This window comes from Triticum aestivum, chromosome 3D, assembly GCF_018294505.1.
Source record: "Triticum aestivum cultivar Chinese Spring chromosome 3D, IWGSC CS RefSeq v2.1, whole genome shotgun sequence".
In the NCBI taxonomy this organism is placed as follows: domain Eukaryota; kingdom Viridiplantae; phylum Streptophyta; class Magnoliopsida; order Poales; family Poaceae; genus Triticum; species Triticum aestivum.
This window is the reverse complement of record NC_057802.1, coordinates 26,160,657-26,172,777: the sequence shown is the minus strand read 5'-3', so window position 1 is coordinate 26,172,777 and position 12,121 is coordinate 26,160,657. Positions and strand designations below refer to the sequence as shown.

Here is a 12,121-nt window from a genome sequence, read left to right as displayed (position 1 = left end):
TTTTAATAAGAAGGGCATAGAAATTAGAAAAAGGGAACATGTATCGGGTTTCAAGCCTAATAAGAAAAGCAACTGACCTCAAATAGGGGAAGTCAAAATTCAACCCAATACTCCACCACACTAGGTCTAAAACTAGTTACTCCTCACACTCACCCACCTAGCTAGCCCTCCCAAGAAGGCCTGGAGGTCCCCCTTGATCAGACCCGCCTTGGACTAGGTTCTGCTCTCCTTCTCAATAGCTGCGACAACATGGCCTAAGTTTGGTGTTGCCCCATCGAACACGATGGCATTCCGGTGCTTCCACAGAACCCACATGCCGAGTGTAATGACCGTCTTGATGTCCTTGTGTGAGTGCTAGCCGCTAGCTTTGTTGATGCACCAATCCACGAGTACATCCTCATTTGTGGGCGCCCAATCCAGCGAGTCAAGGGCCGTGCCAACGACCGTCCAAACCTGCCTAGTAAAGACGCGCTGAAGGAGGATGTGCTTGATAGTATAATCCTGCTAATCACATAACGGGCACTTGTCTTGGTGTGGCAGCCCCTTTCTAGTTAGGCGGCCGGACGTCCAACATCTATCCTTGATAGCTAGCCAGGAGAAAAACTTGTATTGAAGGGGTGCCCTGGATTTCCACGTGAAACTTGCTGCTGGAGAGACTTACCCTAGAACTTGGCGGCATACGCTGATCTTGTCGAGAACCATCCGTTCTTCTCCCATGTCCACATGACCAAGTCTATGGCTGTGTCATCTAGCTCTACGTACCACGGCGACTCGATCCCAGAGAGTCAAGAACTCCCACACAACTGCTCCTCATTCACTTCCAATCCAAAGTCACGTGCCCAAGAGCCATCTATTATTGCATCATGTACGGTTCGAGTTTTGCTTATCCTACCCGGCATCCCATCAGAGCATTGATGCCACCTCTTGCACCCGGCACCCTGCCAGCCAACAGTCCCCCCAAAACAAGGAGGATCTCCATTTCCAATCGTAGTTCTCGCGACCGCTCGAAAGAGAGCCATAGAATCCTTAGGTACCTTGATGTGGAACTCGCACCAGGGTTGCGTGGGGTCGGCCCGCTGTAACCATGGCCATCTCGCCTGCATTGCACTATTCAGCCATCTGAGGTTGGGAAGTCCTAGGCCTCCTGCCCACTTTGGGGTGCATACGGTTTCCCATGCCACTGCACAATTTCCACCGTTAGCTTGTGCCTTGCCGCACCATAAGAAGCCCCTGCAGATCTTCATCATTGCCGCAATTATCTTTGGTGGATATCTAGAGCGATCATTGCGTTTATTGGGATCGCGCAAAGGACCGATTGTACCAAGAGGAGGCGACCACTCTTCGGCAGTGAGGCTGCCCGCCAGGTGGGCAGATGAGTAGCTAGCTGGTCCACAAGTCCTTGGAGCTGTGATGCTGATTGCTTCCAGAGTGTGAGCGGTAGCCCTAGATATTTGCGCAAGGGAAGGATCTTGTCGGGCATCCCAGCGTCATACTCACCTCTTCCATATCCACATTGGAGCAACTTATCGGAATGGACACGCTCTTCAGCAAGTTTACCTTGAGACTCGAAGCTTCTCCGAAAAGGTGCAATATTCTTGAGCAAGTCCGCAACTCAATATCATGTGGCTTGATGAAAATATAACGTCATCTGCCACATAGATACCCTTTGCTTCATTCCTCTCCTCTCAAGTGGAGAGAGGAGACCTCGTGTTGTCTCAAGCTTGAACATCCTTTGTAGCGGCTCCATGACCATTATGAATAACATTGGCGATATTGGATTGCCTTGGCGTAACCCTATGCAGTTGAAGATCGTCTTTCCTAACACTCCATTTACCAATATCCTTGTGGAGGTAGTTCCCAGTAGTCCATATATCCATGCTAGCCACTTTGCACCGAAGCCCAACTTCCTCAACACCTCAACGGCCATTTGTACCGAATTAAACGCTTTGGTGATGTCCAACTTGAGCATGACTGAAGGTTCTTTGAGGGCATGCAACTTGCGTGCCGTAACTTGGACAAGCATGAAGTTTTCATGTAGCAGTCTTCCTCTCACAAATGTGCTTTGGTGCATTCCCACGAGTTTTGGTAGATCTTTCCGCCAGTCTATCCGAGGACCTTGTCAAAAAATTTGATGGCTTTGTGCACTAGGCTCATTGGCCTGAAATCCTTTAGATCAATTGCGCCATCCATCTTGGGAAGTAATGTGGCAGTTGCCTTGTTTATTGCATGCAAACCCCTCATATCCCTGCGGTAGAACGCGTCCATAGCTCTCCGGAGGTCCTCATTGATTATATGCCAACAGGAAGCATAAAAACGTTTGATGAAGCCATCCGGACCCGGAGCTTTATATAGGGGCATTGCCTTCACAGCCGTAAAATAAACTGTGAATTAGAAAAATGGTTAAGCTAGAAAACATTTTGTCGCCGTCATCTAGAACAACGTTTCGTTGGTAACATGAACATGCTTGTTTTCCCCCCTAAAAAATAAAATAAAACACAGAAAAATAGAAATTATGTCTTGTCAGTGAAACCAACATAGAGAATGGACTGTAAATCGAAAAAATGGAATTTGAATCGGCCGAATGGTCGAGCTTGAAAACATCATTTTTGTTCTCCAGATCATAAATTTATCCCCATGATAGCGAGAAAAACTTTCGATCTATTGATCAACTATCAAGGTAGTACAAAGAACACAAAAAGTAAAAAGTACATCCAGGTCCGCAGACACACCTAGTGACGACTACAAGCGCTAGAGCGAGCCGAAGATGCGCCGCCATCATCACCCCTCCCTCGTCGGAACCGGGTAGACCTTGTTGTAGCAGACAGTCGGAAAGTCGTCGTGCCAAGGCCCTATATATAGGACCAGCGTATCAGAACAGCAACCGCCACCGATGACGAGAAGCGTAGATCGAAAGATTCCAACCTCTAGACACATAAACACAGACGAGCGAAGACAAACACTGACCAAATCCACGAGATCGGCCAGAGACAAACCTTCACACACCATTCGATGATGGTAAAGACACCACCAGAACGGGGGCTAGGCGGGGAGGATCTTATTCCATCTACAGAGAGCAGGACACAAACCCTAATAAACTAAAAAAATATTAAAGGAAGGAACCCTCCTGCCTGCAAAGGCTGATATCCGCCGCGCCTCTGTGGTCTTAAGACTGCAGGAGATGAGGTAGACCGACGACGGCGGCGACAGGAGGCAATAGAAACCCTGACACTAGCTCGGTGGTGCAGCGTACGAGCACCGTCGCTGTGCGTGGTGTCTTTTTTTGCCGTCTCAGGCTGTCTCCTTATCCCAATGATATTGTCATCGTGCTTATCTTTTCTCCCGCGTAGGCTCCGAAATTTCACATGTCTCGTGTCGTGTACACCTGCCCTCTTGTTTTTACATGCAACCACTGGCCACCTCTGGATGCCTTTGCGTGCTCACTCAATGTAGGCCGGTACTTATCCAGTTATAAACATTTTATATTAGGAAAAGTGCGAAGTGTATTGTAGGTCCCTGAACTATTCCAGGGGTGTTACGTATGTCCTCGAATTATACAAATCATCATCTAGATTCTTAAAAATGTAATAAGTCTTTCATCCATGTCCAGAATCAGTTCAATATCAAAATAGTTTGTGGACCTAGACTTACCTAGCATGACACATTTACTATACTTCGAGGACTTGAGTGACGATTTTCATACTTTGAGGACCTATATGACATCCTTGAGATAGTTCAAGGACCTATTGTGCACTTCCCTCCTAGGGAAAAAGTTAAAAAAAAACAGAGCTTCTGCTGTCACTGACGTGCGGGCCACACACACACCCAACGGCGGCGTACCGCTCTCTCGTCTTAATCCAAACCCAAAACCCTTCCTCGCCTTATCCCCTCCCCCATTCCCTTCTCCCCCCTCCCACTCCGCCATGGCCTCCTTCGTTTCCGCCTCCTCCACCACCACAGCACTCCTCTGCTCCGCCCCTCCCGCCTCCCGCGGCGGGCTCGTGGTGGCGTGGGCGGCCCCGGCCCGGCGCGCGCTCGCGGCTCCTCTGCGCGCGGCAGCGGCGCAGGGGTCGGCCAACTCCGCGCCGGTCATGATGGAGAGCAAGGTCAAGAAGAGGAACAAGAAGGGCGCCGGCGCCGGGGGCCTCCCCGCCGCCATCGACGTCGAGATCCGGGAGGCCGAGCAGTACCTCGCCACCGACGGGCAGGTGAGGGAGAGTGCGAGACACTGACACGGGACGGTCCCTGCTTTAAGCGGTCGCGTTGTACGGTCGATTTTTTTGGTGCGCGGTAGAGGAATCCTTGCCGGAATTAGAGAGGGATACGCTTCTACTGAACTTTTGCGCGGGGTTACGGTGGTACCTTGCGTCTTGCGTGGATGATGACTCTGGGTTATAGGTGTTTAGTTGTTCGGTAGGAATGGACTGTGCTTGGCTAATTTACCACATCATTGACAGTATACCAGGAGTTACCCAACTCTAAGGGTGAATTCTTAATTATTTGAGATGCTTAGATATGATGGTAAGTAGGCACGATAGTGCTTCTGCTGTGATTTAGCTCGATTTCCTGTGTTCTAATGTGTTCTACTGAATATCGGTCTGTCTGACATTTACCTGCCTGAATGAGAGGGAGATTTGTTATCGGGGAGACGTTTCTAACTGATATTTTTCTTGGAATTGTGTTAAGGTGTTTACTAGTACTTTTTTGGTAGGACCGTGCGTTGCTAATTTACCACTGCATTGCCAGTGTTGAGAGTTTTCATCTTTATTGCTTATTTGCCATGCACAATAGATATGATTAAGTAAGCATGTCACAGTTAGTCAGACTGCCAGTGCTTCTTTGCATGCATGTCACATATGTACTATGATTTAGCTCGGTTTCGTGTTGATTCTTATGCATATTCATCAATGAAACTTGCCAGCATGTAAGGTGCGCAACCATCTGTTTTTATATTACAGTTTAGCTTGGTTTTATGTTGCTTCTGGTGGTATTGTGCTAAAAATGAATCTGAATATTTGGGCTGCTGTTTCTCTGAGCAGCTGTGACCATTCAGCTGATATGAGTTCACTGATCATTCTAATGATTTTACAGAGCTTGGATTTGAATGAGTGAAACCTGTGATTGAGTTTTTAAGGGCTTGGTTTGCAGTTTTAATTACTTTGGATTCACAATGGCGTGAGAGCAATATGCATACTGACATTTATATTCATTAGTTATTGCCTGGAAATCCTGATATGACTGGATAGGTGCTACTTCTGCAAGATGTAGCTGTACAATTCACATGTTGGCTTAACATCAGTTTTTGATCTTGCAAATATTTATGCTGTTTAGCTCAATTCATTTGCCATTCTTTTGACAGGAACCTACTCCAGAAGACTTCCCCTTTGAAATGGTTGATGAAGATGGGATGAGCGTGGTTATTCTGAAAAGGGACTACAAGGATGAGAAGATTGAGGTCATTGTCAGCATGCCTAACGTGGAAGGGGATCCTGAGTTTGATGAAGATGACGAGGGCGATGATGAGGATGCTGCCAAGGACGATGACGATGAAGATGAGGACGGCCAAGAAAGTAGCCTTTCTATGAAGGTGATAGTCTCCAAGGAATCTGGCCCGAACCTCGAGTTCACCTGCACAGCCTTCCACGAGGAGATCACCATTGACGACATGATGATAGCAGAGAAAACAGAGTCTGATTCAGAGAAATTCCCCTTTGAGGGCCCTGAGTTCACGTAAGCATACTGGTTCACATCCTCGCTCTTTCTCGCACCATGGCATCTTATGACTGCCCATTGCTGATCGCTTCACTCCTTTTTTTCTGCTGCAGCGAGCTTCCTCCGAACGTGCAGAAGGGCCTGTTCAAGTTCCTGGAGGTACGAGGTGTGACGCTGACGACCACCAACTTCATGCACGATTACATGATTACCAAGCAGACCAAGGAGTACGTCCGGTGGATGACCAAGCTCAAGGGTTTGGTTCAGTAGTGACGTTGAACAGATGGCCTTGCCCCGTGACTCGACAGCAAAATTTGGTAGTGTAGCCTTCTAGCACGCGTAGCAAGAGCACTAAGAACCCTGCAAAACCAGTAGTTTGAAGTGTATCTGTAGTCCTGTATCAGCAGCTAGCTAGGCAGAGTGAGTTCCATTTGTGTTCTTCTGGAGCTGGCCGGTGAAAATCCTGTAGGAAGGTGGTTACTAGTAGCGATGAAACAAGACTTCCTGAGCTTAATACAAGCTGTGTTTCTGATACTTTTATGCTTAAATATATCCGGTAATGACTGTTGTTAGATGATGGAAGAGAGTTTGCTCCCCTGGTCAGTTTAAGCTGGATGGTGTTGTTGTGGGAAAAGGAAAAGAAGAGATACTAGATTGTGTGTTTGTGTTGCTTTTAATTTGTGAAATCGAAATGAATTCGGTGGAGGATTTGGTGTAGCAAAGCAAAAAAAAAAAAATATATGTGTGATTCATTAGTTTTGTGTTACTTTGAATAGTGAGATCGAAATGAATTCGCTGGAGAAAAAAAAGTGAGATTGTGTTTGCAAAAACTTTGGCCCGGAAAAGAAGCGAGCAAGGTGATCGAGCGCGGGGGATGGTGTGGTCTAGTTCAGCGATCATAGCCACCTGGACGAAATTGAACTTGATTCAAGTGACAAAGGTAAGCTAATTGTTCTATATTCTACGAACCAGCATAAGTCTCCGGTGCCTGGCGCGTGGGCCTCCTCCCATTTCTCTCCCCTTCCCTCGATCCCCTCCCCTTCCGCTCCCGCGAGTGCCGACGCCGCCTCCCACCGCCATGTCCCTCTTCGCCGCGGCTCGCCGGGGAGCCATGGGGCTCATCTCCGGCGCCCGACACGCCTCCGCGCCCTCCCCCACCATCATCAACGCCGCCGCCTCTCTGGACGCCGCGCGCGCCGCGCGTGGTCCAACGTCTTCGACCGCGCCACCCTGACGATCGGCGCTGCCGAGGGCGAGATCCGCGCCGCGCAGTACTTCTACGATCTGGCCGCCCCGGCGCTCGCCCGCGCCTCCGCCTCGGGCGCCTCCCGGGAGGGAATCAACCTCAACGTCCGCGCCGCTACCTCTGACCTGATCGAGGGTTCCTTGTCTGTGCTGCGGGCATCGAGCATGCTCCGCGGCGCGACCTCCAGCAACCTCCGGGAAGCGGGGTCGAGCTACCTCGACGCTGCCGCATCCATGCTGCGTGCCTCTGAGACGCCGGGCGATTCCGCGCTGTGCCACTTCCGCGCGTCGGCGTCAGCCATTGGTGCAGCTGAAGCTGCCTTCCGCGCCGCCCTCGTCGCCCTGTCTGATGATTACCCGTTAACCAACTCCAGTGGCGCCTCCAGCGGCGATGACTCGGATCTTATCCGCATCATCAACAGCGAGCTTGAGTCAGCCTTGAGATCTGATGATCACCGTAAGGTATGATGATTTTCGGTATAGGTCGTATGCAAATTTTGCATCTAAATAGACATGTGCACGCTGACCAAGCAAACTAGACTATGCAACTGCTTTTAATCATCAACAAAGTTTAAATGCTAGAAAGGATGGACTGCAAGAAAAGAGTATATCTTCAGCAAGCTCCACATGACACCAAGTATATTTCTGGAGATCGAATCAGGCGTGGTTCGTCATTAGGAATCTACATGTTTTGAATCCATGCATAGCAACATAAGTTAGGCTTGCTTGATAATATTTAACTGAGAACAATTAGAGACTACATTAAACACTAACATCTGAGAAATTTTGGACCATCAGGAGTTGAAAAACAGAACAAGTATTTCCCCATTCTTTTGATTATACTGCTCCGCAGTAAGAAAATACAACTAAATCCACTTTGCACCATTCTCCAAAAGCGAAATCTCATATAGTAAAAGCAACAATACTAAAATGTAGATTGGGAAGAATACGTTAGGCCGCATGTAGAATCTCGTATAGTGAAATATCATATAGTAAAAGCACCCTCCAGACTAGAAGTATTTTCTCTCCCAGTGGGGGATATGGATATCAATTGGGAAGAATCCGTTTGGCCGCATGTAGAAATGCTTTAATGCCCAAAATAAAATAATAAGGTATCTCCATCTCGCTACACTTTGATGTCGCCCAGTTTTACTAGATCGACTCTCCAAATCTGCTTGGATTTAGGAGATTAGAGGATTGTGAGTGTTTTGTTTTATATGTAGTATATATTGCTTTATTTGAAGGTGTTAACTGTTGACTGCTTTTTTTAACAGTATATACTGCTATTTTAGGCGGTATATACTGCTTAATTTTATGGAGTGTATACTACTGTACTTGATATCCAAAGTACCATACGCTGGTTTGTTTCTTTGGATGGAGTATGTACTGATTGTGAGAGCATGGATTTCACATCTTAGGGAATAGATTTGTAAGATTCTGATAAGCATTTACTGATGTCCAAAGTTATCATGTGGTTTCACATCTTAGGGAATAGATCTGTAAGATTCTGATAAGCATCTACTGGTTTCAAAAGTTATCATTCGGTTTCACATCTTATTCGTAGGGAATATATCTATAAGATTTTATAACCTTTTATTTGCAAACAGGTCGACAATATTCTCACAGAATTCCCATTCGAGATGGGCGACAAGGGATCCGCCGGCCTAACCTTCACCAGGAATTTTCATGACGAGGAGATCGAGGTACTGGTTTCGGTGCCAGCAGAGTATGAGTATAATGAGTCCTGATGCCACCTTTGCTCTCACCGTGACTATCTCAAAAGGTAATGCTTTAAGCATGTTCAAGTGCACTGCCTATCCAAATGAGATAGGGGTAAACACGTTGTACATGAGGTCGATAACGGGAGATGATGACCAAGAGGAATATACTGTTTCTTTCGAGGGCCCAGAATCAAAGTAACAATCTTAACTTGACTTTTTTATTTGAATATATAGTATGGGCTGTAGCTGATGACAACTTGTTTGCTGTTTGGTACAGTGAGCCGTTGCAGATGCTATCCAAGAGGTATTTGGAGCTGCGTGGAGTTGCTTTCATCAACTCCGTCTTTCTGGATCAGGTGGTGAGGAACAAAGGAGTCATTGGGAGAATCTTCTGGTTGGGTAAGTTTAAGGAATTCGTGAGGTCATCAAAGTGAATGCGGTAGTCATGTGGAAGCATTAATTCTTGGATAAGTTATGTCGTGGCAGCATACGAATTTTGTAGTTATATATCTCCTGGCACTCCGATCCTTCTCCTGCACTGCTTATTTTGGCTTGTGTTGACTAGTTATCGGTTTCTGAATTAAAGGATATGACAAGTTTGCCTCGGGAGTCGGGAGTATGATAAATGCCTGCTTGATTGTATGTTTGCTGTTACTGCATGATGAAGTTTGACTAGGGTAGTAGATGACATGATGAGCAAATTAAATATTATCATTGAGTCACTGATAATCTGGTGTATTAGTTGGATGGATCCCTTGCAATATAGTGTCTCTGTTTTCGGATTGATGTACGTAGGTGACAGATACATCAGTAGCAGCAATGTAGGGAGATGTAGGTGAGAAGTAAGTATCATGTGCAGTGCATCACATTGACATGGGCTAAGAACATTAATCAGGATATGTAGTAGCTCATGTGCTTAATAACCTCCACCGTTAGAGGGTTAGTAGGGGTATATCATGAACATTTACCTATGCCAAGTTGGTTGATCAAAGTTATGATCTGACGAAAGCCAAGTAGTGCACTTGCACACAACTTAGTTGTAATTCCTATCGATGAGTTACTTGATTGTTTTGATATGGTCTAATTTTGCATGCATGGTTTTGCATTTCCTTTTCCATAGATAGTAGCATCTTCCCTTCTTCTTTTTTATATTCAATCGAAAAGGAACAGGATTAAAGCCATTCTTCATGCACGTTGTCTCTTGAAAAAAATACTGATGGTGATTTGTGCCCGAGAGGAGATGGTTTCACAGGGCAGGTGAAGCGCAGAAGAATATTTTCATTTCTCCATCTTTCTTGGGCTTCTACTTGGCAAATTCTTCAGGCTACCGAGGCCCCAGGGATCAGCTCTGTAGCTCTTTCTTTGGCTCGGTAGGGCCAACAGTTGTGCTCTTCCTACTCAGGCTTTTTTCTTTCTTTTTTCTCTTGTATGAATAGTGATATTCTAGCGTGATTGCTTTCGCACTCTGCTCTGTTCTCTGATTCTAACTGACAAAATTCAGTATTTTGCAAGCTTTTTATCCCGATAATTGTGTTTTTATCCAATGGAATCATAAATTTCATGCAACTTAAGCATTGAAACCGTGCAGCTGAGCGTTACTCTTATTTGTTTTTCTGCTTAACTTTGTGTTCCACAATCCATGAGAGAACCAGTACAAAAATCTGTGTATTGTTATAATGCGATAATACGGTTTGTCTATGCCAGTTTTGGAAGAACCAATGCAAAAAATGGGCTTATACTCCCTCCGATCAATAGTACTTGTCGCTCAAATGGAAATATCTAGACTCATTGCAGTGCTAGTTATATATCCATTCAAGCGAGGGAGTACAATACGTCACCAAATCAGGCATTTTTTTTTGTGATCAAATCTTGTACCTGGGTGATTTTTATTCTACTACAAAATGTTCACTTCTTTCTTGGAGGGGCTGCTCTGCATGAATCCTACGGTTTTGTAATGAATTCAGTAGGGTGGCGATTTTTACTCTACTACAAAATGTGCACTTCTTTCCTGCAGTCGCTGTTCTGCATGAATTTTACGATTTGTAATGAATTTGAGGGGGAAAACGACTTACATCGGGCTATCGGTCAGAGCGCAGTTAAATCCTGGAGGTATGATAGAAACCGGTTGGAAAACATTGTGCCCACGATTTGTTATCAATCTTGGAGATAGGAAACGACGATGCACATCAAGCGTATGAATGAATCCCGGAGATAGGAAAACGATGCACATTGGACGACCGATTAAGAGCGGTACGCTGGTTGGGTTGTGTGCTTGCCACGTGCTGCTTGATGCGCCGGTTAGGTTGTGTGCTTGCCACGTGCCGTTGTTCATCTCGTCCTTCCCATGAATGTCAGAACGACTTGACCTGATATAAGAATTCACGGTTGTTGTCGATGCTGCAAATGGTTGCTTGCCGGACTGCGAGCGATTGGTAGTAATTTGTCGACGCGGAGCGAGAGGATGCACGCGGCCTCAATGATGCTATGAGCGAGAGGTTGTAGTGTTGCAAGGGATGTCGGCGATGCTACGAGCAAGAGGACACATTGCTGCAAGCGGTGTTAGGATGTTGCAAGACGTTGATGTGAGGCCAACTAGTACCTTGAGGGGCTAGTAATGCTGCGACGACATGCGGTACAAGCTTTGATCGTGGTTTGAAAAAGAAAGGGGCTCGAGCCACCTTTATATTTCAAAGCAGGCTGCAGCCTGAGTAACATACAAACATGGGGCTTGTGGGGTGCACTTTAGTGCAAAACCACAAGGAAAAACCGGCAGAAAAGGAGTTGTTTAGACAGAAGAAGAACAAGAAGAAAGAGAACTAGAGGCCAGCCGTAGACTATGTTGCTACTAGATTGCCCCAAAACTTGAGGTCCTCCTTGTCTTGCTTTGTTTTGGCTCTGTAGTACCAAAGACGGATCAGATCTGCAGCATAAAATCGTATGTAAGCGAGCTTTGATCGTGGTAGTGGCATGAGTGGGGTTCCAGCAGTTTCCTCCTTGAAGGCCATCAGGCGCTGGGTTTCTTGTGCGAGCGTGCGGTGGGGAGAGATGTGCAAAACTTTTCGTTTTTCGTTGGCGGATGCTGCGATCTAACGGTGCGAAGGGGGCCTAATCGGGGGCTCATATGGGTTGGCCAAAAACATATCGTGAGGCTAAGAATATCCATACACGTAACAACATATATAGAAAGTAGGTTGCATAAATGCGCAAAACTTTCTTGGATTTCGAATATGAAGAAATATGTTTTTTTTCCTGCTTTGCTATGCATCATGTACCTGAAATTTCTCTCGTGTCAGTCACCTTCTTCCTCCTTTCATTCCTTTCACGTCGGACCTCGTCGGAGATGACAACCCCACCATCTATCTTAGGGGAAAACCATTGCCCTATTATCTATCGTTAGGGAGTTCTTCTCTGCTGCGGCAGGGCTTAGAGGGATGGTCGCTGCAGCG

At 46.4% G+C, this 12,121-nt stretch overlaps 2 protein-coding genes across 2 annotated transcripts; both read left to right on the top strand.

Moving 5' to 3' along the window:
* Positions 1-3,878: 3,878 nt before the first annotated feature.
* On the top strand, positions 3,879-6,286 carry LOC123077046 (uncharacterized protein At2g39795, mitochondrial). Its single transcript, XM_044499248.1, has 3 exons — positions 3,879-4,205; positions 5,357-5,727; positions 5,823-6,286. The coding sequence occupies exons 1-3, from the start codon at positions 3,921-3,923 to the stop codon at positions 5,977-5,979; spliced, it is 813 nt and encodes a 270-aa protein (XP_044355183.1). The 5' UTR covers positions 3,879-3,920; the 3' UTR covers positions 5,980-6,286.
* Positions 6,287-6,583: 297 nt separating this feature from the next.
* On the top strand, positions 6,584-11,368 carry LOC123076079 (uncharacterized). The gene is made up of 5 exons (XM_044498515.1): positions 6,584-6,640; positions 6,682-7,416; positions 8,562-8,657; positions 8,738-8,870; positions 8,953-11,368. The coding sequence occupies exons 1-4, from the start codon at positions 6,584-6,586 to the stop codon at positions 8,747-8,749; spliced, it is 900 nt and encodes a 299-aa protein (XP_044354450.1). The 3' UTR covers positions 8,750-8,870; positions 8,953-11,368.
* Positions 11,369-12,121: the final 753 nt, after the last annotated feature.

Excerpts from the sequence above, each read along its gene's own strand:
- LOC123077046 (XM_044499248.1), top strand. The coding sequence starts at position 3,921 with ATGGCCTCCTTCGTTTCCGCCTCCTCCACCACCACAGCACTCCTCTGC. Across the intron at positions 4,206-5,356 it reads ACCTCGCCACCGACGGGCAG|GAACCTACTCCAGAAGACTT; the intron begins GTGAGGGAGAGT and ends TTCTTTTGACAG. Across the intron at positions 5,728-5,822 it reads TTTGAGGGCCCTGAGTTCAC|CGAGCTTCCTCCGAACGTGC; the intron begins GTAAGCATACTG and ends TTTCTGCTGCAG.
- LOC123076079 (XM_044498515.1), top strand. The coding sequence starts at position 6,584 with ATGGTGTGGTCTAGTTCAGCGATCATAGCCACCTGGACGAAATTGAAC. Across the intron at positions 6,641-6,681 it reads CGAAATTGAACTTGATTCAA|CATAAGTCTCCGGTGCCTGG; the intron begins GTGACAAAGGTA and ends TCTACGAACCAG. Across the intron at positions 7,417-8,561 it reads GATCTGATGATCACCGTAAG|GTCGACAATATTCTCACAGA; the intron begins GTATGATGATTT and ends ATTTGCAAACAG.